The sequence below is a fragment of the Gossypium raimondii genome, chromosome 1, assembly GCF_025698545.1.
Source record: "Gossypium raimondii isolate GPD5lz chromosome 1, ASM2569854v1, whole genome shotgun sequence".
NCBI classification, from domain to species: Eukaryota; Viridiplantae; Streptophyta; class Magnoliopsida; order Malvales; family Malvaceae; genus Gossypium; species Gossypium raimondii.
This window is the reverse complement of record NC_068565.1, coordinates 44,098,260-44,126,004: the sequence shown is the minus strand read 5'-3', so window position 1 is coordinate 44,126,004 and position 27,745 is coordinate 44,098,260. Positions and strand designations below refer to the sequence as shown.

General features: G+C 31.6%; 2 protein-coding genes across 2 annotated transcripts; one reads left to right on the top strand and one right to left on the bottom strand.

The window, feature by feature from the left end:
* The first annotated feature begins 13,984 nt into the window (after nucleotides 1-13,984).
* On the top strand, nucleotides 13,985-16,538 carry LOC105785958 (lysine histidine transporter-like 7). Its single transcript, XM_012612172.2, has 5 exons — nucleotides 13,985-14,477; nucleotides 14,980-15,113; nucleotides 15,220-15,659; nucleotides 15,742-15,873; nucleotides 15,945-16,538. Exons 1-5 carry the CDS (start codon nucleotides 14,188-14,190, stop codon nucleotides 16,428-16,430), a joined length of 1,482 nt encoding a protein of 493 aa, XP_012467626.1. The 5' UTR covers nucleotides 13,985-14,187; the 3' UTR covers nucleotides 16,431-16,538.
* A 1,786-nt stretch (nucleotides 16,539-18,324) lies between these two features.
* On the bottom strand, nucleotides 18,325-20,862 carry LOC105785957 (uncharacterized). Its single transcript, XM_012612171.2, has 3 exons — nucleotides 20,197-20,862; nucleotides 19,556-19,741; nucleotides 18,325-18,888 (listed from the first exon to the last, which is right to left on the bottom strand). The coding sequence occupies exons 1-3, from the start codon at nucleotides 20,638-20,640 to the stop codon at nucleotides 18,601-18,603; spliced, it is 918 nt and encodes a 305-aa protein (XP_012467625.1). The 5' UTR covers nucleotides 20,641-20,862; the 3' UTR covers nucleotides 18,325-18,600.
* Nucleotides 20,863-27,745: the final 6,883 nt, after the last annotated feature.

Below are 27,745 nucleotides of genomic sequence, written 5' to 3'. Positions count from 1 at the left end.
ATGGATGACACTGGGATAAAGTACTATGAGTCTAGAATATTGTTTCCTATTTTTTGAGAACAACAATTTTTCTTAATCATTTAGACAAACAGCATTTTAGCTTAAATTTGTTACTTTACTCATATATGGAAAATGTGAAATTAGATAAATACCTGGAGATGTTTATTTTATTTTGAAATTTAATCAAGTGATATTTATTATTTATATGGTATGAAAATGGTTGAATCTGGAGCATGCTGGAACCTTAATTAATATTTAATAAATCAAGTGAATTTTAAAATTTTGAAAATCATTGAATCCGTATATGCACAATTCTTATCATTGCTTTCTTAGTGGCTAAGTAATCCCTTTCGGATTCCTATTATTGTCGCTCTGATTTCTCATTATGAAATTACTATGCTTTTGTATTGAATATGAATTGTTTTATGCAATGGATTAAAATATCATATATTAAATGTGTGAGTTTAGAATATAAGTATCTATTTAAAATTACATACATTAAATAATAAAATGTACGGCTTGAAACTAATTAATAGTAGCATACTAAATATGTACGCTATTAAAATAAAAATTTAAATTGATGTTGTTATCAATTTTGAGTCGGTTTTAAGTTAACTTGTGACACCAACTCAATCAAATATATTATTACTATATACAACCGACGAAGGTAATAAAATGTGCATAATAAAGTTAAAATATATAAAATAAATAATAATAATGAATCTTTAGTTGATGATAAATTAAAGACATTATTAATATAACGATGCATATTTTATTGATTTTAAAATGAAAAACTTAAAATATTTTCGAATAATATTATTTATTTTGACTACGAAGAATATTTCTATATTTTCCTAAGATAATAAGACATATATCATATTTACATTTAAAATTTTAAGTTCTTATATATATTAACATGAAAAGGAAACACAATAAAATTGAAGTAAAAGATTTATATATATCGCACATTTTTTTCTCCTCCCACCAACTCTCTCTTTCTTTCTTCTTCTTATCCACTCTACATGTTTTCTCTCTTTTTCAGTTTGCAGATCTATTTTATGGGTATCTTTATTGTCTTCCCAAGTTATTATGGATAGATGACGATGCCTGTTATTTGTTAAAACTCCACTAGCCACCAGAAGTTTTTTTTTTTTGGAAAGTGGGTGGCTCTTTGTCAGTTTCTTAATTTATTTCTATTTTGAGAATATTTTAGAATAATAAATGATTTCACGAGCCGATTTGGACCCGTTTTGTATTAAGTTTTCTATGTTTTTTTTTTCATTTTTTCATTGTTTAATAAGTCTTCAGTTTTAGAAAATTTTGTCTGCTCTTATAGCACGTTTTTTCATCTTGTTTTTGCATGTAATCTTAGTTTTACAAGTAATTTTAGGGATGATTTTGTTGTCATCCTCTACAGTTTGGTGAATGCTTGATTCTTTTGTCGATTTTTGCTCGCCGCTTTGAACCATCCAGGGTTGATTTCCTTATCATGCAATCACTCCAGATATGTCATGCTTGAGTTGTGACAAAGACAATTGTCAACGTGTCATAATGTTCTATTGATGCTGATGTTGATGCTAAAGCCTTTGTTGTGTTGATAGACCTTGTCCTTCCCTATTTACGATGAGTATTTGTTTTTTTTTTTCTTGAATTGTATAATTCTATTTATTGAATGAATTAATGAATTTAACTAAAAAAGGTTAGTATTAAAGGTAGAGTAAGTATAGATAAGATAAAATAAGATTAGAAACAAAAACTAGGTTTACAAAAAAGATTTGGATTCATGCTGCTTTTTCCTTCTTTTCCTAAAGCAAACCTGTTTTGCATTAAAAGCTGGAGACAATAATATTTGGAAACTCAATCCACCTAATTTGAGCCTTGCGCAGTCAGATCACATCACTTAATTAAATAATTAAAGTCCGCTACGACTTGGTCTAATCCCATTCATCAATTTGGCATTTGCCAATCTATTTAATAATATAAAGTTGTTCTTCTCCCTACTTTTATTTCTATTATTTTCAATATCTTTTATTAAAATATTATCCGCTTAATACCTTGGTTGATTTAACATTTATACTTAAAATCCAACCATAATTAGATTTAATTTTGTTGATATATTTAAAAGGATTAATGGATGCGAATTAATCCACACAATTTAGATTATGATGAGAAAGCAATTTACAAATTGATTTTATTAAAAGGAATTTACGAATAGATATTATATATAAATTATGATGAGAAAGCATATTGTTGATTTCTAGTTATGTGTAGCACCTTCCTATAAATTAAAGTATTGTCTTTTTTTAAAAATTATTAAGTATATTTAATATTTTATCACCGTTTTAGATCAAGATAAAATATGTCTTTTTTAGGTCTCAATTCCTAACTTCTAAAAACATTTGTCTTGCCAATACTAATATCACTTTGAACTAGCTTTTTTTTCGCATTACAAGGTTCACTATCATCCTCGCATGAACCAAGTATTGTCCTACTAAAAATCATGGGCTTCCTCAAAATTTTGTCATAAGCTAGTGATATACACCATAGTTGCCCTTTGACCTTCTATATTTATAGAGTTAATGGGTGTTGGGAAATGTTCATATATTATAGTAAACATGTAACTGTTTTCTATTTATTTCAACGATAAATAAATAAATAAAGTTAATTTCACATTCAACTATTATGTCTTTTGTATTTATGTCTTTTATATTTTACATGCATAGCGAAATTGTAACAATCAAATATTAGCTCATTGATTGTCTAAAATTCAGACTGAAGATAAGTGGCATTATAAAAAACATTTACACTGCGAGAAAGACAACTTACTTTAGTAGATAATCTAAATGACTCCGTAATCCCGTAAAAGAATCAAAATAAACATTTGATTCAAATATTGAGAATAATTATTATATCGTCTACAATTCCAATTAGGGAGATGGCTAGTCTTGGCTATTGCGGTAGCTAACTCCACGAGTAGTGATATAGATGTATTCATTAGTAGAATGATACGTTGGATGTAACAGCCCGTATTCAGTGAAATCGGAACAATGGTTTCAGGACCACAAATTCGAGGTCGAAAGAAAATTTATTTTAATATAATTTTATGATCTACAGTATGATAAAAATATCGTATAAAAATTTCATTAAGAATTTTTACCGATTACATGTCTAATTTGATGAAAAGGACCAAATTGCATAAAGTGTAAAAGTTGAATTCTAGTAGCTAAATGTTTCAAATAGCTATGAAATTTAAAATTGGAGGTCTTTATATGGAAAACAAACCATTTAGAGGAATTAGTAGATAAGGATGATTATTCATCATTGGAATTTAGTAAATTAGTAAGGTTAATTTTAGAAAGTAAATGATAAAATGATTATAAATAAATAAAATAAAACAAATTTTCATCATATTCATCATCTTTCCTAAAATGAAACATGGAAACCTTAGCCATGGAAACTTAAGTTCAAGCAAGCTTATTTTGCTTAATTAAATCCGGATAGACCTAGTACGGAATTGGATCGAGGAAAAGAAAAAGTATCAGATTAGTAGCTTACAAATCTACGTATACTTGTTGAGGTAAGTTCGTATAACTAAATTGTATATTTATATGTTTAAATTGAATGATATGTATGTGAAATGTATAGTTGCCATGTATAAGTATTAATCACATATCCCACAAGTACTAAGTCTCATTTGAACCTTGGAAATTCGGTGGATACAAATGACATGTCATTAAGGGTTCTCGGATTGGTTGTGGTCTTGCATGTGTTGCAGACACACCATAGCTCGCAAGAGCGTCTCATTATTTAGCTCTTATGAGCATCTTGTTATATGGCTCTGACGAGTTTCTCGATATTTGGCTCTCACGAGCTTTCCAATTAATGGCTCTCTTGAGCTTCTCGTTTATGGCTCGTATGAGCTTCCCAATAATTGGCTCGTAAGAGCTTCCCATTATACAACTCACATGAGCTTCCCATTACATGACTCAGAAGGGCTTCCCAATTACATGCTCGTATGGGCATACCCATATATAAATTGATGGATTACAGATTTATACATTTCGTGTGTACTACTCGTGTATCCAATGATATTTTAAATGATTTAACGGGAAAAGTTCTGATATGAGACAATATGAATTCGAGACGAATTATTATGGGTGTATACTTGAAATACATGGATATGATTTGTACACGTTATATGGACACATGATGTGGAAAGTATATGTATAAGGAAATTTGATTATTGTTGAGCTAATACATGTTTTTTGATATTCATATGAAATACATGACTAACATGGTTGATGAGGATAAGTGTTTAGGCTATTGGCCAAATCACTTTGGATATATCTTGTTTGCTTACCTTAAATGGAAATAAATGGTAAGTTAAATTCCATGTTATACAAAATTACTAAGCTTAAATGCTTACTCTGTTTTACTTCCCTGTTTTATAGTAAGTCGGAAGCTCGTTAAGGTTGGAAACTGGTCGGAGCTACATCACACTATCCATCAGCCCATTTGGGTATATATAGTTATTCATTTTGGTTATAATAGCATGTATAGGTTCATTTGGCCAATGATGGCATACAATTATTTTGTTGTGATTAGCCATTTGAATGGCTTGAATTTGATGTATATGTATGTGGCATTATCATGTTTAATGTGTGCTTAGTATGGTTGAATGATGGATAATTCATAAGCATATTGATGGTTGGATTGGATTGGTATATTAGGTATAAATATGCTTATATGTGTATTTGGTTAATTTGGTAAGTATGTATTCTTGGATATAGGTGATGATATGTTATGTATAAGACTTGAGTTTGGCTTGTTTTAAGTAGTTTTATATATTTGATGATGTGCAAAAGTGTTGATGTAGGTTGAAGACAAATTGGGTGAGAAATGTGGCTAGAAAAATGACCTATTTTGTCCACAAGGGCAGAGACAAGGGCATGTGTCTCAGCCGTGTGTGACACATGGCCAGGTGACACGGCCGTGTGTCCCTTATAACTTTTAATTAGTGCAAAACAGAATGCTCACACGGCCTAACACACGGGTGTGTGGATTGGCCGTGTGACCCAAGTCAGAGAGCTCATAAGTTTGGACAGGGGCTGGGACACGGCCGTGTGTCCTTATTTCGAATGTCCACACGGCCTGGCCACATATGTGTGTGTCCCCTACACCTTTGAAAAATTTTAATGTTTTCTAAAAAATTCTCTGAGTACTTGGTTTAGTCCTGACTTATTTCTAACATGTATTTTGGGTCTTAAGGGCTCACATAAGGGACAATATGATGGATTTGGATTAGCTTTTGATATGAGTGCTAGATGATATGAAATGTCTGTTATTTGATCTGTAAATTTTGGTAATGTTCCGTAACCCTGTTCCGGAGACGGATTCGGGTTAGGGGTGTTACATTTGACTAGACCCAAGATAAATCAATTCTAAATCTGTTTGTGAATTAATTCACTTGTGACGTTCATAGTGTGATTTTCCTAAATCCTGAGTTAGTCACTAACCATGCGTATGCAACTCATGTGCTTTGATATAAGGCTTATGCTCTAAAGATGGTCGAGCCCATAGCCGGTATGTTCGGTACATGACTTGTGTATGGCATGGCTTTACTAGCAACAGTGGAATTCATAGCTCAATTAAAGAGTTAATGATATCCTCTCATTGGCATTGTGTGGATTGATAAATATGAAACGTGACCACGAGTTGCTCGTTCTCGAACAATAAATTTATCATAATCATTTTTTGATAGTGGTCATATTAATCATTAAGAAGACATAATGGTGACAACGAGATAAAATAGGATTGTATTGAGTGAACGGATTTAACTCAAATGAATCAAAGATATCATATGAGGGTAACACACACATGACGAGGTCATTGGACAAAGCAGTTGGATGAATTGCTTTTGTAAAGAGTACAATAAAAAGTTTTCAATTATAATACTTCTTCTGAACTGACTCAACGATTAAGTAATTGCGAATTATCAGAACGATGCTTCTAGACATAATTACAATCTCTAGAGCCAATTGTATACGTCCGATTGGTCCTTCCGCTAGCTCAACAAAAGCTCGATTGAATTGTATTTGAATGAGAAGAAAATTCTATGACTTTGGGAATAATTTAATTGAGTCGATTTAGTCGATGTGGAATTAAATTAAGTGGTCGCAAGAATTATTCAACTAGAGAATTTGATTAAAAAATTTTCCTGAAAATTTAATTTGAAAAATCTAAGTGATTTTTGGATAAATTTATTTTGATAAAGTAAAATTAAATTAAGTAAATCAATTAAAATTAATATGATATTTTTGGAAGTTAATTTTCAAGTCAGACAATTAACCCAATAGGTAATTGAACTTGAAAATTGAACCTGAAATCGTAAACTGGGCCCGGAAGCTCAAAACCGAGACCTAGACCCAAAAATTGGTCAAACCGGGCCCGGTATGTGAAATCAGGTTGATGGTCCAACCGGTGACTAGACCAGACCGGTCGAGTTGTCATTGACCTGGACTGAACCGACAGCAACCGAACCGACTCAGGGTGTGGTAAATGTGTCGCACCTGCATCACCGGACACGACGATGTTGGTGGTTGTGGCAGCAGCGTCCCAACGACTGGCAACGGTTGGTCGTCGGTGATTGAACAGTGGAAGAGTTACACTCCTAGTGGAACTCTACCAAAGAATTTGATTTCAGATTAATTATTCAAAAAATAATATTATTTTAATAGTTTAATATTAAATTAAATTTAATTTTTATATTAATAGTTTTTTAATAATTTAATATTTTAAGTTGATTGACATGAGGTTCAAGGTTCAATCTCTATATTTTTAAATCATTTCCTCCTTTCCCCATTGCAATGTACTTATTCACTTGTATAAAAAATTTAATTGGTTATTATCGAAGTAACATGATCCTTGTTTAGATAACCGATTGAAAATAGTTAAATAATCTAAAATTAATATTTTCAATGATTTATAAATGCCTTTGATAATCCAACATAAAAAGCAAATGATAGAATAAAAGGCGTGAAAACTAATAAGCAGAAAAGAGTTACTATATATGTGTTTTTTTATGAGAATTTACACAAAACAAATGCATATTATATATGAGTTTATTGATTGTTCTCAAAACGTTATAAAAGAATTACAAATAATAAAAAATTGAAGTCTTTTCATAAATTATCATCAGTCTTTTGAGATTCTAAACCATTTGAGAAATGTTCCTGCATTAAAAGTATTATACTGTTAGATAAACCCTTGAATTATATATATAATAATTTGTGACAATATAAGTAAAAACATATTACTTGAGTCTTGAATAGCGATGGATCATTCTCTTCCAGCAATTTAGTAAATTTCATATTAGATGAAGAATTGAACTTCCAATTTGAAGAAAAATCCTACACAAATTTTTACAATACATGTACTTAAATATTTACGACTTTTGACATTTAAAAAGAATAATGCATTCAATCAATACCTGTAGAGGATGAAAAAAGTGATTATGGTAGTTTGGAGTCATTAACGTTGAAATTTGATGATAGGAAGAATAACTATGAGTTTGAGACTCCATTGGGAGAGGCACTACTAGAGAACCTTCATGCATAAGTGATTTATTTTGTTTCCCTTGATCAAAATAACAATTATTTATTAAATTCAAGATATAAATTAATTAAATAACATAACAAATAGATGCAAATATAATAATAAAGGAAAGCATACTCACTTGATATTTTCTCCTTATCTTTTGAAACTTGAGAGAGCATTGCCTTCTTTGTTTTTTTTTGTTTTGATTTTTCTCGAATTGGCTTTTCATTCAAGAATTTCTTGAAACCCTTTGTTTTGATACATATAGGATCAAACATTAATTTTTCACTTGATCTCCCATTGCTATCATTGATAGCATCTTGAAAAATGTATGCTTTGAAATTTCTTAATCATTAGCTTCTTGCATAGTTGCCATCTCATTTTCAACTAAGCGTAATGCCTCAAATAGTTTGTCTTTGACAATTTGAGTACACTTAGGAGTCAATGAACCTTTTTAAAAAATGTTGTAACTGATATGATTCAACTCACTGAGGTGCAATAAACAACTAGATTTTTCTTCATGTGCTAATGAGGCTCTAAAATCACTTGCTAGCAACGACTTTTCTTTTTTTTGTCCATCTCTTAAGTATATATTTTTTAGGTATCTCTTTAATGTTATTCATAAGAAAAAACCTGTAAAGCATGACAACAAAGTAATCTAAGACTTTCAAACATATTACAACTGCATGAGACAATGCTACTTGGAACGTCAAACTCCCTATAGTGAATTCTTTCACGTCTATCTTCAGTCACATGATATAAAGAAATATTCGATGTTACTAAATTCAACACAATTCAAGCCTCTGCAATCTATCAACTCCTCTTCAAACCTTTTAAACATAGCAAGAGTGTAAACATTGGATGCATGCTTCAAAATCCCACGTCCATTAACTTTGTTTGGTGCTCCATTTTTACATCGAAAATCTTGATTTAACTCTATCTTGCGAATATCTTTTGCATTTTCCTCATAATGTTGTATAACCTAAATAAAAGATAAAGAGCAATTCATAATCTAATGTAATATGCTATTCATACTTTCGCTTCTTTGAGTGGATCTAATCCAAGCTGAAAAAATATCTATGCTAAAGGCAGGGCACCATTTTACGCAAAGCTCATATAGTCTCTTAAGCCAAGCATGATCTTAAAGTTCAATATTTTCAATCATGGTAGCCCAACTTGATTCAAACTCTGTTTCACTTTCACATCCATAAAAGCATTTATTAAAAAAATTATGCTTTGAACTTGACATTGGCAAAACGCCTAGCAAGATGTTGTTTAGCATTATTTGAAATGTGCCACATGCATAATCTATGATAAGATTCTGGGAGGACAATCTCTACTGCTTTCATCATCGCTTGATCTTGATCAGTAAAAATAATCTTCGATTGTCGATGGCCTATGGCTTCTAAAAATGTTTCAAATAGCCAAGTAAATAACTCAGTGGTTTTTTCCGATAAAAAAACACAACCAAACAAAACAATATTCTAGTGATTCTTGATTTTGACAAATGGAGCACAAACCAATTTATACTTATTGGTTTTATACGTGGTATCAAACACAAGAACATCTCTAAAACAATCGTAATCCAATTTTGATCTTTCATCTCTCCAAAAAAAATTAGCTAGTCGATTATTCTGGTCCACTTGCATTGAATAGAAAAACATAGGGTCTTCAGCTTGCTTATATTTGAAAAAATTGATAATGCTCTGTGCATCCCCTGCTTCAATCAGTTTCTCTCTTTCAATGCGCAAGAAATTATGACAATCTCGTTTGGTAAATTTAATATTTTCAAACCCAATCTCCTTCCTGAGAAACGAATATGAACTTGTTTGTTTAATTCCTGCAGCAACCATTGAACGAATAACATCTCCATGTCCTTCCAAAATTTTTCTGCCTAATCTTAAATTAATTCTTTCTTCTGAAGTTGCTAAGTGGTGATTATGATAATCATTAAAGTAAGAAACAACCCAAACACATTTTTCTATTGTAAAACGAATTTTAGCTTGACAACCTGTCCTTGTCTCTAGACAATTAATTTTTTTTCACTTTGCCAACATCTTCGTGTTCATGATACCCAGATTTCGAGCATAAAAATTCACGTTGTCTTATAGGTTCAGTCATACTTCATCTCTTATTTCCTCTTCGAATGCTAAATCCCTTACTCAAAGCAAGCTGATTATAAATATTATAAGCCTTTTCTTCAAAATTCACTTTGAGTCCCACTTTTATTTTTTCAACGGAATTATCTTTTTTTCTCGACAAAATGAACTTTCATTTGTCTCCATAAATCAAAATTATGAATTAACAAAACACGAGAATAAATTTTAACATATAATAAAAATCATGATAATACAAGAAATCGTTAAAAATTTTAAAAGAACAATTAAAATATAATAAAAATACGGCTCGAAAATCATATAATTTTTATTCAGTACGCTAAGTCATTATTATTAAAAATCACAATTATTTTAAAGATTCTAAATAGAACTATATTTCAAACAAATGAAAATCAAGTAGAAATAGTTAAAATCCCAAACTAAATCACCCAACCAGTCTTGAATAACCTAACATGTTGATCCAGTTGAGCATAATGCTAGAGTTTACTAATTTTATCTAAAACTATTTAATTATATTGTATTACAAGAAAAGCTGCCTCAAGATTAGATTCATTTAATTGTTAGGAACTAGCATAATAGAAAAAAAAAACTCACCTGTAAAATCAATTACAGCAGCCACGCCAAAAAAAACAAAGCAAATCAGCAGGGATTGCAGAGAGACGTGAAGAGGCAGCAAAGCAATTGCGGGAAAAAAATAGCAGCAGGGCAGAGATGTGAAGATAGAATTTTTATTAGAGTTGAGTAATTTTTAATTAGGATTTTAGGAATTTATGATTAAAAAATCAAATTAAATGAGGGGTAGCTGACACAAATGATGTGGCGTAACTGTTTCATACAATCTTTTCCCTTCCTTAAAAATCATAAAAATAGCTTTATTATTCTAATATGAGAGGAAATAAATAAATATATAAATAGAAGAGGAAATTGAAAGAGAAAGAGTGGAGAGTGGAGAGTGGCCTCTCAACTTGACGAAGAATGCACAAATATTGCAAAGCAATTCCACCAAATTCGTACCCCATGTCGAATCACTTCTTTTTCATGTTACAAAATATGTAATGGTGCACAAAACAATGTAAACACTTTTAAAATCCTTTCCTTCACTATAATAATTAAAGGTGTAACCAAACTAAATTAATTCAATTAGTGGATTTATCAATTCATTTAACTTAAAAGCAAATGAATCAACTGATTAAGCACCTTAACAATTATAATTTCCTCAAATATTTATCTTAAGCTTCGAGTTTCTTAATCAATTATGTAAATATATAAACACAACAAAATTTTAATGCATCAATCTCAGGATTGAAGAATCTCCTTAACCATACACCAAATTGTAATGCATGATGCTATTAACAGATTTGTCAAAGGTTGTTTAAACTGAGTCGACAAGAACACTCAAGAGAGATGGATGATTGTTTTAATATACTTATTATTTATTTTAGATCTCAAAACAACATTATTATTTAATGGGTATTAAACTATTAGTAAGTTTATATTTTGGTCGCTAAACTATATAAAAGTTTTTTATTTAAGTCACTGAATTGTTAGTTATTTTATAAAGTTCAGCTAGCGAGTTTCAAGTGACGATTCGACGATTAAAGTGGTGGATCAATACCCATCAACGAGTAGAAAAACAAACCTTAGATCCAAGTCGATATGACGTTTAGTGTCGGAGACTGGAAAATAAATTTGTTTGGATTTTGGTTCATAAATTCGTGATGTTTAAAGTTATTTCATGATGAAAAAAACCCTAAACTGTAGAAAAGAAGGGAATAAGAACTTTCGATTGGTGTAGGCGATGCGAACAAAGAAGGCTATAGACAACAATGATTTTAACAACTCAGTGACTTAAACGAAAACTTTTGAATGGTCTAAAAATCATTGTGTAACTTTTTAAAATTAAATGACCAAAATGTATACTTATTAATAGTTTAGCGACCCTTTATTTAATTCATTCATAATATATCTAATTTATTTGAATCAATAAATATTTTGGAATTTGCAACATATTATTATTATTGAGAAGATGTTGATCTTTCAAAAGTTACCCCTTAATATTCTAATTACATTTCATCTTAGGCAACATTAAAATTGACCATGAAATTAAATATTTACATTTGTCAAGCCACTTTTTGTAAAAATCTTGACCAAAAATAAAAATATATTGGATTGAAAGAAGGTTATGGATTTGTATTTTTACACATGGGTTGGCGGGTCATCTATTTCTTAATTAGCCGTGTAAACAACGTGTCCATCTTTTTCTCTTCACTACTATAGTTTTGAGTTTGTCACCAACTTTCCACTGCAACCCAAGGCATGACGTTCTCACAATCTTGTAGTCTTCTCCTCACATTTGAAAACTTATGCTCCTAGCTCCATGCAAACCCAATACATAGCCACCAATAATGCATCATTAATTTGGTAATCATGATTATTCAACCAATTATTAATTTAAAATATTCTTTAAAATTATTAGTAATATTAGCAGTAATTTGAAAATGAACTGATTTGCTTAATAATATTATCATAATTAATATTTATCAAATTAAAATTGTATAAATAGCTAAGAGTTCATTCTTCACATTAACTGTTTTGAATATAATATAAATAATAAACTTAGTGACAGAATATGAAACCATTTTTGTTTCTTAAAAAGAAAAAGAGAGTAACATAAACCATTAATTAATTAATCAAATATTTGTAGGATCTTGAACATGATTTTATTCCATTTTATATGGATCCCAACCACAATATGATTTTTTTCTTTTTGGTGCTAAATCCATCCTTAACATCATTAATATCAAAAAAAAATATCACTTTCCCCTAAATAAAATCATTTTTGTACTGTTGTCCCATTAACCTATGTACTATACATATTTTTTTTTAAAAAAAGAAAAAAAGGCCGGTTCGTGTGGAAAATCCCATGCCTGATCTAATTATGATCATTGGTATAAAAACAGTAAACGTCATTGCCTTGTATCAGCATTTCACATTCATATTCCCACCGTATTTTCGACACTTTCGACCTATGTTATCTTTAACGCAAATACTTGTGCCATATACTAATACGGGATTGACTCCTTCACTTTTTTAAGTATTGTTTGTCGGACAATCGATATGATCCTTAGCAATCATTGGTATTGTTTCGGGATTTAAGTTTTGTCTCCCGATTTTATGAAGAGCTCCAAGAGTTTACGGAGTGGGAACGCCTTAGTTGGTGGAGAGAGTACGTACCTAAAGAACATGTAGATATTTAACTAATAAAGTTGCATACGATGTAGATCAAGCCACCAATCAAGGTATAACTAGTCTTTTAAGGAAACTAATCGACCCCCCTCAACAACTAGCAATATTTCTTGGGATATTGAACTCATTTCTTTACCCAAACATATAAAAACACTTCATGAGTTGACAACTTAATGATTTTTCATAATATAATTATCGTATTTTATGAAAATTAAAGAAATTAGTTTTGTTGATGATAGACAAAGATAGTTAATATCGTATCAATAGACGTACCATTTTTTTACTAATATCGATATTTAACGATACTGATTTATTTCGATGCATCATTTTAAACTTATCGCTACTCTTTTAAATATGTATATATATAATATTAACCAATTGTATAAAAGATGCTACACATAATATATATATCCTAAAAGTAAAATTGCTACACTTAATAAAAGGTGAAGATGGAAAAAAATTTTAAGGGTCAAAATTGAATTAGTGAAGGAATATATTAAATAAATTCATTTTATGTAGAAAAATCATTTTGGGTCTAAAAATGAACTTTTTGTATTGGCCACTGGTGAAATCTATGGAAGTGCATTGATGTGGGCTATATGGATCTAAATTTATGATAAAATAAAATTTAAACTTTTGTTATTTCACTTTACCACCAATAAATTTGTGATGAAATATTGATTTCTAAATCAGTAATTTAATATTTTAATTAGATTAATATCTCCATTATGATAAGAGAATAAAATTTTGACAAATTAAAGGATTAATTTTTATAAAATTTATAATTAAATCGATTGATAAGGAAAAAGAAAGAAAGTTATAAACACCGTAGCCGTCAACTACTTTTTATCTTTTATCAAAGTTATTATATATTTTATGCATAAATAGAAAAGTGTGATGCTGAAAGGGCCTATTTTTGGGTGGTTAAATAAAATTTCAGAAAAAAAATGAGAGGATTGATGATGTAATAGGTATGACGTATGCCATTATTGATTATACCTTTAAAAGTTGGCCACACCCTCGTTGGTGAGACAAACTGTCGTGAAATTCATTGTTGAAATGAAACAGAAGAAATCTTAGGTCTTGTTGTTGATTTCCCGGTCTGGTGGGCAGTGCGTTAGGTTTCACATGTCCAATACTCTTGGTTCCTTATATTATTAAACTCAACCCCCCCCTCCCCAACATTTCTATTATTCTTAGCTTTGAGATCGGAAGGAGTTTTTGGATTATGGGAGAAGTAGTAGTACCCATTGAAGACAAGTCGAAGCATGTGCTTCCACTTTATCTACCCCCTACGCCCGTTCCTTTCCAAATTATCACCATTAAGGACACGCCTGGAGCTGCGGCTGGAGTTTCTCCGCCACCACAGGGTGTGGTCAACCTTAGTGAACTTGAATCTTGGCTGCCTCTAACCGAGTCCAGAAATGGCAGCACTTTCTCTTCTATTTTACATCTGCTTTGTTCAGGGATTGGGTTTCAGGTCCTTTTCCTCCCTGTTGCTTTTGCAAGTCTTGGATGGTGAGTTTTTGCAACTCATTTTGTTATTACTTTTTATCCCACCCTCTTCAAATCACCACTCTCAAACAAACCAACAAAAACATGGTCATAGTCTGTCTTGTTTTGCTCAACTCAAACATGGCAATATTTGTTGATCACAAAGCTGATCTGTTTCCAGAATTTCCGAGTTTCAGTGTGGGGTCTTTAGGGGGGACCATCTAAAGAAGAAAGAGTCTTTTCCATGTACTAAATACTAATTAATACAATAACTTAATCTCCGAAGACCCAAAAGAAATGTTGAAAGAAAGAAAATTATCCTTCTGTTTGAACCTAGACTTCAAATAATTCCAGCTTTATTTCCAACAACCATTGTTGGTATGGCCCATTTTTTCTTCTTTTGTCTTCCTTTTTGAACCCCAAAAAAAAAGTTGGAAAAAGAAAACTTGGAAGCTAAGGTTTTCTTTTTCTTTGTTTTTCATGTGCTATTGCTTAAATTTTTTCATACAATTTTGAATTTGTCTAGGGCATGGGGGATCATATGTTTGTCCATAGCATTCATGTGGCAACTCTACACCACATGGCTTCTAGTAAATCTTCATGAACCTGTTCCTGGAATCCGTTGCAGCAGATTCGTCCGCATGTCAATTCTTGCCTTTGGTTAGTAGTTCATTAAAATAATACCCCCCCCCAAGTCAAAGGTCTTTCAACTTTCACCAATCTTGATTGTGCGACTAAAAACTTTCCTAATTTGATCCCATTGCAGGCCCAAAGCTTGGGAAGTTGCTGGCAATCTTCCCAGTAATGTATCTATCAGGAGGCTCTTGTGTTATGCTTATTATCACAGCAGGAAGTTCCATGGAACAACTTTTCAACATCATATGTGAGGAAGGAACCATGTGTGGATCCATGTCCCTGAGTGGTACACAGTGGTTCCTCATATTTACTTGCATAGCCCTTATCATTGCTCAATTATTCCCCAATTTAAATTCAATAGCCCGAGTTTCTCTAACCGGTGCCATAACTTCCATTGGGTACTGTACTATGATATGGGCTCTATCCATCAGCAAAGGCAGGCCAAATGATGTCTCTTACGGCATACCAGTTGCTGACAGAACTGGTATGACTGGATTTGGTAACATCTTGAATGCCATTGGCATCATTATGCTTGCATTCAGAGGTCACAATCTTATTCTTGAGATTCAGGTGATTAATCTTAACCGCTATGAACTCTTTTACTTCAGTTCAGCACATGTGGAAACTAATTATATTTAATTGTTGAGTGAAGGGGACATTGCCATCAGATTCAAAGCACCCATCACGGAAATCTATGTGGAGAGGAGTAATGGTATCGTACATGATAATAGCTATGTGTTTATTTCCACTTGCAATTGTTGGATTTTGGGCTTATGGAAACGAGGTAAGCAACATTGCGATTTAATAATATACTTCATTGGTTAACATTATTGACAGTAATTCCATTTCTTCCAGATACCTGAAGAAGGGATTCTAACTGCATTTACAAAATTTCATGGACAAGACACTTCAAAGTATGTAATAGGCCTGATCTACATATGGTTAACTATAAGTTGCATAACGTCATACCAAATCTATGCCATGCCTGCTTTCGACAACTTAGAGTTTATTTACGCCAGCAGTAAAAAAAGGCGATGCCCAGGGTGGGTTCGTGCCGGTATACGCCTTTTCTTCGGAGGGGTCACGTTCTTCGTAGCAGTGGCTTTTCCCTTCTTGGGAAAATTGGCACCTTTAATTGGAGGAATGGCAGCTGTGCCTTTGACGTTTGTATATCCATGTTTCATGTGGATTTCGATCAGAAAACCACGACCAAAGGGTGCAATGTGGAGTCTCAACTTGGGAGTGGGTTCTATTGGCATTGTACTCAGCCTTTTGTTAATAGTTGCTGCTGTGTGGAAATTAGATGACAAAGGCCTGAATGCCAACTTCTTCAGGCCTTAATGATAGATATACAAGTCATGTGTATATTTATAAACTTTTAATCAGGCCTAATCTAATTCTTTTTGTGTGCATGATAATTGAAATCTAAGAAATTAACTAGTTTGCAAATCGGATTTACTTTCGTTTCATTAACATAAATTTGTAGCCTCATGTTCCTTTCATGCAGTGACATCCTAAAAGATAGTTGAAATTTCTTTCCTTTTTTAAATTAACATAATTCAATGCGTTCATAAGCTAAAAAAACAATATATTCCAAGAATTAATTGAAAAATAATTATGAGAAAGGAAGATTCGTTTGGTTTCTATTTTATTCTTAGAAACTAAATCTTTTTCGGAACTAAAATAAATTTTACGCTTGTGGTTTGATATTTAAAATATTAAAAAATAGATTTTTTTTTTGTTTACGATGATTTGAACCAATGGCAATCCATCAAAATTAAAAATATATATTTTTTCAAAATTTTTAATTTTAATGAAAATAACTTTAACCAATTTTGTTCTTAATGTATTTCATTTTCAAAAACACAAAAGCAAAAATATTTCTTCGATTTTTTAGTTTCCTACACTTTCGACCACACCAGTAAGTGATGAAGACAGTGCGATACGGAGGGTGGACAAGACGAATCCCAAGGACCAAGTTAGAAATAAATTTGAAGGAGAGAGAAGAATAAGGGCCCCCGCACCCCCCAATTCTTCTCCTGGAAGCAATTTAGTTGCTGAGCTTCATACAATATACATTCAGTAAGGCCAAAATAGGTACACGTAATCGCCATTATGGAGCATGAAAAACATGTATAGGTCCAGAACGCCCACTTTGACTAACCCAAAAATCTCCATATCCACGCTGCTTCAAAAACAGTCACACTGACACGTTAACCACAATTCCCACCATGCCAAAAAAGGCAAGTGTTCATCACTGATTTTTCTCATATCCACTTTTTCTTTTCTTTTGCAAAATGGCCATCTTTTTCTTTAAGTCTTTGGTTTAAGCCGGGAGACACGTTTGTGGCTAGTGATTCAAGGGAATTACACTTTGAATGTATGGGAAAGACGGTCCAAATCTCAATCATTATAGATATTATCATTTCTCACCTAAAATTAGCAAACTCCCAACACTCATAATCATAGTGCTATTATTATGATTCTGCAAATTAATTAACATGCCTGTGTGAGAAAGCAAAAGGTGAGCAGGGAAGTAGGCAGAAACTCTAGATTCTGTTAGTTGGTTAAACTCTAGATTTCTCTCATTCTATTTGTATAAATACCCCCCCTCTATAGTTACTAGCATAGCAATAAAACTTGATAATGAATTAGGAACAGCTCAGTATTATTTTATCAAAAGTCAAAAGCTTGCAATTTCTTACATTGATGACTATCAGTAGTAGAATTTGTTGTATCATTGACATATGCATAATCGTATGTCATTTGGATTTCTTTCATCAATAAGCCCTGGCCAGATGTTCCGAATTTGTTTCCTTGATTTAACTATTCAAAAAAATCATAATGGTTGATTGAATATGCATTTTGACGGAATCAAATTTCATCTAATTAATGATGATTCAAAAATTAATCCAGATTTTTCATACGAAAGTAGAGATTAATAGTGTTGATTCTAATATTAGTGGATATCCTACTTTTTCCCTGATTTGGATAACAATATCCTTTACATATTCATGTGGACTTGAATAATAGATATCCAACTTTAGTGGATTCAATCCATTATTTGTTCTACTTTTTATACTTATTTGCATTGCATTGTGTTTTTAAGCTCGATTTGATATTATTACTACTACATCAATTTGAAGATTGTCAATTCCATCACCCCTAATATCCTTTAATTTAGTTTGAAATATCACATTGCAATATGTAGAAAGATCAAAGTAGCAGACAACGATTTAGGTAAAAACAACTAAAGCTTATCCACCATATACGCAAGAAAACCTATGCTAACCAATAAATACAACATACATTCAATGAACAGCAATTAACCAGCAAAAAAGGAGAAACAGGTGAACAAATTTAACAAAAAAATCCTCAGACAACATCCATATATTCAGAGTTTGACCATCTACCTCAAATTGAAGCTCCTAAAATTCTTGGTAAATGAAGAATTTCAAAAAGCCAAAAATATGATAACTCAGCCTGGTCGTGTAAGAAAGGAGAGGGGCAGTCACTGATAAATACACGAATCTGTCAAATTAAGGGCCGTCCCAAGCTTGTTTCCTCTCAGAGTGACAGAACATCGGATTCGTCCATAGAACTTTGTCTTTACCAGTCTGCCCAGAATGTAGGCCCTTGACCTCATCACAAATGTCAAGTTAAGAGGTACTGCTATGGTGTTCAGGTGCTCCCTAGAGGCTACAAGAACTGGTATCCCACCATATAGCGGAACTTGAGACCCTTTCACAATCGTCACCACTTTCCGCTGACTCTTTCTTGATTGAGTAAACTTCTTCATCTGTATCATACATTAATGACAAACATCAAACCATTTTCACAATATTATGTTAATGAATCAGCAAGCACATATTGTCACATCTCTTTGTCGATACAATGGTTGGGGATGATGACCAAAACCAAAACTGGTAGGATAAAAGCCCAATTCAGTAGCCGAAACCAAAAGCCAGCCATTATTTTAATGAAGCCTGACAGGTGATAAACATTAAGGCCCCAGTTTAAAAACTATGGAACTTTCCTTCCTATCCTAGGGGTGAAGTGTGAACTATGTTTTGTTCCAATGTCTGAAAGCCAGCTAAGCAGAGCAAAGATATTTGTGTCCTGTTTCAAAGGCACACTCGAAGCAAAAGGGCCATGTTCACAACTAAACTTGAACAAACGAATAACATTTTGGTTTCTATGTGGGGACCCATAGAGATTATGTTAGGTTCAGTCTTTGCAGCCTTTTTAAGGCACTCGAATAAAGACATATAATAGCATTCAAAGCCCACTGCTGGAGTTTCCCACTTCTCTAGGTTGCCAACTGCTAACCCAAAAAAGTCTTTTTGACCCAAAATTGCCCCCTTTCCCAATAGTCTAACCACAGCTAAGCTATCATTTTTAACGATTGATTGAAATCATAACAAATAAGGAAGGATTAGAAGAAAAATGGGTCCTTTTCCATTTACCTGTCCAGAGGCAATTTTGAGCTGGAAATAGTGAAGCTCCCAAGGGGTAGAAGTGACATGGACGGCAAAGAATGTAGCTGGATTTCTGTATGAGATCTTGACCGTTGAATTTAGCGAAAACATATCTGTTGGCAACCCTGATTGATCGTTTCCTGCCTGATAATGGAAGTTCTCAAACACTATGTGCTGCCCACAAACCAACACACATAGATTAGAGAATGTTTTATTGGTGGTGATTTGATTAAATTAATTAAAAGTTTATAGCAAAACATGGCTCAAATTGCGGGATAAAGCTATTACATTGGCGTTCCATTCCATATTCTTTAGGCTCCCTAGATATCTGTACATGCCCCTATTTCCATGAGAAAACTCGTTAACTGAGTCACTGAGTTGACTCATGTAGTGCGGGTTTATAATTTCATCAACCAATGGAAAGTTAATTCCTTTTTAACTTTTCCTAGGAACTTTCAATGCTATAAGTGCCGAGTGCCAACTGATGTTTTGCTAAAAAGATATTGCTTTACACATTTAAAGTAAAAACACATATAATCACCGCGTTTACTCGGCCAAATAAAAGAACAATCGGGTGACAACTGGGTCAACTCAAAAAAAGAATCAATTTTGCAAAGTAAAAACCTAACCTTAACGAGGATTTTAGGCTTGTAACTCCTGCTAGCACCCCACAAGATCAAAGAGAAGACGGTAAACAGCACGAAAAACAAGAAAACAAGGCAAAGGTAAAGCCTGATTTTATTAGCCTTACTCCCATCACGACCGTCCATTTCATCATCGTCGTCGTCGTCGTCATCATCGCCACGACCAAGCTGCACATGCTTCCAAGCAGAAAGACTCCTGGGATTCTTAAGAGAAGCCGAGAACCTAGACGTAGATGACTCTCTGGAATGGTGAATGGGGGAACAATGGTAATAATGGTGGGTTGGTGAAGCCGTGGGGCTTGACCCATACGACATCTTCTCAACGTCATGGTTAGAAGGGCTCTGAACATAGTATACAGGCCTTCGAGGCGACCTTGGCGGCCATGACGCATCGATACTCGTCCCTTCTGAATCCGTTTTTGCATGCATTTTTTTGTTCTTAGATAAAAAATAAAAATAAAAAAACCAACAACAAAGCTATGGTTTTTTTAAGTGATAGACAGGAATGTTAGAAGAGGAGGAAGAAGAAGGGGAAGGTGCGTTGTTTGTTGTGTCAAAGGGAGGGTCTTTAGCTTTTTGGAGTTTCTAAGGTTTTAGAGTATCACGAGACACGGAAATTGTTCCATTTTTGTCAAATGGTTCCCATGTCTGTGTTCTTCTTGGAATAAATATGGGAGAGATAAAATAATGGCAGGCTGGGCTTACTGTGGGGGCCTGGCCCACGTGAACATAGAATCAACGGCCATTAATTAATCATCATCACTCATTAATCAAATCAGAAGGACCGTTACTTATCTTCCTCTAGGATATGGACGGTGTAGTTAATTTATATTTTAAAAAGTAACTGCTTGTAATTAAATTACAATAATCAACACGATTAATATAATTCAAACTCAACAGTGAACACATGGGATTCGAATAAATATTAGTCTTTGCCTCGTATTAAAAATTGTCTATTTCTATTTCATTCACCTTTTAAAGTAAATATATGTATATTGGATATTGACCAATAAGCAAATTATAGAAAATAATAATGTACCTTCCAAAACAAGGAAATAATAATGTAGAATTTTTCCAGCTTCAGATTTATTAAATATGCTAGCTGTATATTGATTTTGTAATGAATATAAATGTTTAAAATAAAATAAAATATTAATAAATATTGAATTTATAAAATAGAATGTAAAATATAAAATTTGAGTTGGTAGTGCCAAATTTTGTTGAGCTTTGATGTTCATTAATTGCATTTATTTATAATAGGGAAGCTCAAACGATCGAATTAAACGAACTATATAATCTTTTAATCGTTAATCGAATCAATTTTTTTTCAAAAAGAATTAATCAAACCGAAATATTTTGGTTAATTCGGTCAGCTAACTGAATTAACCGAAATTTATATGTTTTATGTTTTGGCTAAAACAAGTATAAAACATATAAAAAGTACATTTATAATGTTCATTTGACTTGAAAATTAACTGGAATTTTAAGTCTTGAAACTGTCCATAATTAAAAACACTATCTAAGTTTGGTTAATTCAATTAATTACCCGATTTCGAACTGATTTAACCGATAACTAAAATTTTAAAAAACTATTAGCCGACCTCCGATCGAATTAAGTTTAACTACCGACCGATTAATCAAATTAGATCGATTCGATCAATTAATTTAATTTTAACTTAAGTTTAAACACCCTTAATTTACAAAACGCAAGAGTTAAACCGTCAAACCCAAAAAGCCAGCCAGATTAAGGGAAAAGAAAACATGGGGCTTAAATAAAGAATCATTAAAAAGTAAGAAACATAAGCCCATTGTTGGAGTTTGAAATTGAACTTAGTTGGGGGTTGGGTGACTTAAACCTACATAAGGCTTGTCGTTAGCCGCTGTTCGCCATGGCCCATGGAATTTCGTATTCTGTCGCCTAGGGTTGACAAAATAATAATAATAAATAGAAGCCCCACAATCTATTCTAAGATAAAAGTTTAGTCACTTCACTTAAAAAAAATGGATAATTAGTCCCTGTAAGTTAGATAAGTGAACAAAAAAGCCCCTTTGTTAAATTTTGGTGTTAATATATGAGATATGATGATAAATTTAGCCTCAGTCTTTACATGTTTATTCAATTTGACCCATACTCTTTTATTGGAAGTAAATTTTAAAAATTAAACTAATAAAGCTAAATGGTCAAAAAGTCTTAATAATTTTTTTAAAATCCAACTAAGCCCTTTCCAAATTTAAAATTATTTTAAAAATCATAAAAATTATTTTATTAAAAATAACAATATCAACCTATTAAAATCTAATGGTTATATGATTTTAAAAAATTTGACCCTACTCTCTTATTGGGTCATTGTTATTTTTTAATAAAAGTTTATAATTTTAAATTTTTATAACTTTTTTATAAATTTTGTTTATAATTTTATGATTTTTTAATAACTTTTATATATTAAAAGGGTTTAATTATTTTTGTTAAATTTGTTACTAAGGCCTTTTTGACCCTTTAGCCTTACTAGTTTCAAAAAATTCTAATTTACTTCCAATAAAAGAGTAGGTCAAATTTAATAAATGTGTAAATATTGAGGGCTAAATTTGTTATTATGCCTTATATTAACACCAAATTTTAATGGATAGGACTATTTTTCTCACTCGTCTAACAAATAGGGGCTAATTTGCCTATTTTTTTAGAGGCTAAAATGCAATCGAGGGTATAGTACAAGGGGTTTTGTGGTACTTTTACCTCAATTCCAACCATTTTGGTTTGCTTTTGTTAACTTAAGTTCAGTTTCAGTTCAGTATTGAATTTTATATTTTATTTAATTTATAAATAGTTTAATTTTTATAATATAATTACTTTCTTTTAATATTCGGGAAAGTGGAGTGAGACTGCTTCGGATCGAATTCAAACTCCCATGCTTACAATATAATGCTCTTACCATTGGGTAAAAAATTATTTATAATAATGAAAAATAATGAAAGTAACTTTAAGAATATATGGTAAGAAGTATTTTTTTAAATTGTTTAATTATTGACGAACTAAACTAATTGTCTACTTCTTACATGTTGAATTTAGTTGATTCATTCGGTTACCATTGATATTCAATTCCAATTTAGTTTAATTTTTAAAATATAAAAATATTGCAAGATAATTGTACTTTTTAGGGGAGTATTCGGTTTTTGATCAGTTGGATCGATTTTTATTAAATCGATTTAATCGACTATAATATACATAAATCAATTCGACCGAATCAAAGTTCAAAATTCAAAATAACCAAATTGATTTTAGGTCGGTTGGTTAATCGACTTTAGTTATTGGTTTGAATAATATATATTTATTTTATATATTATAAATTGTACACATATTTTAAATCATTTAAAAAATTAAATTAAATCAATATTTTCTACTGAGTCAGTTTGAAAATTTAAAAATCAATAACGGTCGAAGTAATCAATAAGATTAAACCTATAATCAAAAAATCGCTCAAATCAAAATAGACTAAATCGATTGGGGCGATTTAGTCAACTCTCTCTAGTGGTTTTTTCTCAAAACTAACTTGAACCAGACTAGATTCATCCTTGGCTATGAAATCTCATGGAAGTCGATAACAGTCTGTTTTCAGTAAAATCAGAATAGTGGTTTTGGGACCACAAATCCGAAGTCGGAAAAAATTATTTTTATTATTATATGGTCTACTATATAATAGTAATACAATATAAACATTTTGTTAAGAAATTTTACCGTTTACATACCTAATTTGATGAAAAAGACTAAATTGCATTAAGTGCAAAAGTTGAGTTATAATAGCTAAATGTATTAAATAGCTATAGAATTTTAAATTGGAGGTCCTTATATAGTAAATAGACCATTAAAATGCTTAGTGGTTAAGCATGAATAGTCATCATTGGAAATTTAATAAATTATTAAGGGTAATTTTGGAAATTAGCAATTAAAGTTATATTAAAATTAATAAAATAAACAAATATCATCTATTATCATCATCATCCACCAAACATAAAAAAAAAAAAAAACCTAGCCATGGAAGCTTGAATTTGGACAAGCTTATTTTGCTCAATTAGGTATGAATCTTTGTCTCGTTTTTAATAATTTCTATGTTTCCGAGATCATAATAGCATAATCTAGTTAACTCGAGGATTAATTTGCAAAATCGTTAAAGTATTAGGGTTTTGCCATTGATGAGTATGCTTAAATTTTTGAAGTTTTATGATAGAAAATGAAAGGTTGTTGTTAGATAAACAACTTTTGTAAAGAGAATTTTGATGAAATTATCAATTAAGGGTTAAATTGAAAAAGATGATAAATTTATGGTTAAATTGTGAAATTGTGAATTATGTGGGCTGCTATTAATATGTATAAAAATTTGACTAGGCTTGAGTAAGGACTAAATTGCATGAAAGTCATTTTCTGAGCCTAGGGACTAAATTGTAATAAATTAAAAATATAGGGGCAAAATAGCAACTTTTCCAAAAATATGTGTTGGACTAAATTGAATACGAATTATATTGAATTGAGTTAAATTCATTCGTATAGATCCGGTTAGACCTCATACAGAGTTAGATTGAGGCAAAAAGAAAATATCGGATTAGTCACCTTCGTGTTTACGTACACTTGTGGAGGTAAATTCGTGTAATTAAATTGTACATTAATATGTGTTAAAGTGAATTATTGTTTGTGAATTGTCCAATTGCCATGAATAAATACCAGTTGTATATTTTATAATTACCAAGTCCCGTTTGAACCTTATGAAATTCGTAGGATACAAATGACATGTCATTAGAATTACCGATTTGGTTGGGGTTCTACATGTGTTGCGGACACACAACAGCTCTTATAAGCTTCCCGATATTCAGCTCGCATGAGCTTCTCGTTATTTAGCTTGGAAGAGCTTACTGTTTACAGCTCGTATAAGCATACATGAATATGAATTGACAGATTACAGTTCAATACACCTCGCGTGTACTACCCATGTATCCAACGATATTTTAAATGGTTTAACGGTACAGTTCTGTTATGAAATCATATGAGTTTGAGATGAACTATTACTTGTATATACATGAAATACATGAAATATGATTATTTGATGAATTCAACCATGAGTGTTGGATTTTATATGTGATTTTCATGGCTAATATGTTGGTGATCATGTGTTTAGGCTTTTGGCCAAATTGATTGAGATATGTTATGTTTACTTACCTATTTTGTGAAAATATGGTAAGTTAAATTTTGTATTATACGAACTTACTAAGCTTAAATGCTTACTTTGTGTTATTTTCCATGTTTTATAATAATTCGAAAGCTCATTTGGGTTGGAAGCTAGTTGGAGCTATTTCACACTATCCATCAACTCTTTTGGTACTTTCAGTAAATTAATTCCGGTTATAATGGCATGGATAGGATATTTTGGCCAATGTTGGTATATAAATGTTTTGTTAAGACAAGCCATTTGAATGGTTTGTGTTTGATATATTTTGATGTGTTTATATATGTGACCTTAACTTATTTAATGTGTGTTTGATATGGTTGAATGATGGAAAACTTATAAGTATATTGATGATTGGTTTGAAATAGTATATTTGGTACAGATATGCATATATGCATTTGGTATCTAGGTAAATATGGATATTTTGTTGACATGTTATTAATTTGTCATTTGAGGTGCATAATGACAACTTGGTTGTATGTTGTGATAATACATGTTTAAGACTTGATTTTAACTTGATTTGAATGCCTTGTTATGGCTTGTTGATATGCAAATTGTTGTGCTTAGGTTGGTACCAAATTGGGTGAGAAATGTGGCTTGGAAATTACCTATTTTTGTCCAAACGGGCATAGACACAGGTGTGTGTCTTAGCCGTGTGTGACACATAGCCATGTGTCCCCTGTATCTTTAAAATTGCACAAGTCAGTATGCTCAACACGACCTAGCACACGGGCATGTAATTTGGCCGTGTCACCCAAGTCAGATAGTAACACAAGCACAGACACAGACTGGGACACGGCCGTGTGTCCCTATTTTGAATGCCCACACAGCCTGAAACATGGGCGTGTTTCTTGACCATGTGAGTCACACGGCCTGGCCTTGTGGCCGTGTGTCCCCTGCAATTTTGAAAAATTTCAATGTTTTTCGAAAAAAAATTTATTAACCGATCTAGTCCCGACTTGTTTCTAACTTGTATTTTGGGCCTCGAGGGCTCATATAAGGGACAATATATTTGATTTCGATTGATTTCTGATATGAATATTATATTATATGAAATGTTGGGTTATTTGATCTATAAACTCCAGTAATACTCCATAACCCTATTTTGGCGATGGATTCAGGTTAGGGGTATTACAAGGGCATTTAACGAGCATGGTTTTAATTCTTTAATTACATTTCCAAATCCATAAAATATAAAAACTGAAAGAAGGATCGATTGGTAAGTCCAAAGTAGGTATTAATTGAAGTAGTTTCATTTCATAGCAAATAAAGAAAAATAAGGAAAACAAGGAATGATGGTAAACTTGAATCAGACTGGTATCATCCTTCGCTATGAAATCTTATTAAGTTACAAATAAAGGTATTTATGTTCGAGTTGGTTAGGTTCGGGTCAGGCTTATATATAATATTAGCATTCTTTATGTTTACTCAAGCTTAGCTCAACTCAAAATATGGGCCTAGCATTTTGTCTAAGTCCATCCATATTTATAAATCGTTTTAGATCCGTCCATATTATTTTTTAAATTTTTTTAAAAATATATATTTATATTATTTTTAATTTAACATTTAATAATTTAATAATTTATTTATTTATAAACTTTTATATATAGTCATCTTTAACATTTTTTAATGTTTACATTATAGTAGTATATAATAGATTTAATTTTTATGTGTTATAAATTATATAATATATATAAAAAGTAATATAAAATATTATTAACTTAAAAATGGGTCAGGCCGGGCCAGGCTCGGGCCTTGAAGGTTCAAATTTGAACTCGACTCATATTTTTAATAGGCCTATTTTTTTGCTCAAGTTCATTTTTTGAACCTATTATTTTTGTTCAAATCCTGTCAAACCTTTAAATGTGGATGAATAGTTGTAGTTACAAATCCTCTTTTACTCCCTTTAATAAATTAGAACATGAAATGGAGATTGTTATTACTATTGATAAAGCCAATGCAAACCAGGACATTGCCTAAATACAATATTCAAAATTCCTTTCAGCTGATTTTCCTTGATTTCAGGCACCAATTTTTTGGTTGCTTCTCTTTTAGTGTGAAATCGGAAAAGAAAACCATTTCACATAGGACAGATTTTTAAAAGAAAATCATAAACTCGGTTATGGTAAATGCTTGCTCCGGTAAGTTGTCTAATTTTAAAAAACATTAATTTAACGCTTATAATAGACTAAAACTTTGGATACATGAAATGAAGATAGTCTGTAGTATTTACTATGAGTGAGTTATTATGGAAGAATGGAGAAGGGGTTCACAGTCACACCCTCACAATCCTCACAAGGAAGAGAGGAAAAGAAAAGTGT

What these genes read in the sequence shown, in the direction of transcription:
- LOC105785957 (XM_012612171.2), bottom strand. Translation starts at nt 20,640, where the DNA reads ATGCATGCAAAAACGGATTCAGAAGGGACGAGTATCGATGCGTCATGG. An exon ending in AGCCTAAAATCCTCGTTAAG is followed by an intron (nt 19,742 to 20,196) that starts GTTAGGTTTTTA and finishes GTTTGTGGGCAG; the next exon opens with CACATAGTGTTTGAGAACTT. An exon ending in TCAAAATTGCCTCTGGACAG is followed by an intron (nt 18,889 to 19,555) that starts GTAAATGGAAAA and finishes TGTATGATACAG; the next exon opens with ATGAAGAAGTTTACTCAATC.
- LOC105785958 (XM_012612172.2), top strand. Translation starts at nt 14,188, where the DNA reads ATGGGAGAAGTAGTAGTACCCATTGAAGACAAGTCGAAGCATGTGCTT. An exon ending in ATCTTATTCTTGAGATTCAG is followed by an intron (nt 15,660 to 15,741) that starts GTGATTAATCTT and finishes TGTTGAGTGAAG; the next exon opens with GGGACATTGCCATCAGATTC. An exon ending in TTTGGGCTTATGGAAACGAG is followed by an intron (nt 15,874 to 15,944) that starts GTAAGCAACATT and finishes CATTTCTTCCAG; the next exon opens with ATACCTGAAGAAGGGATTCT.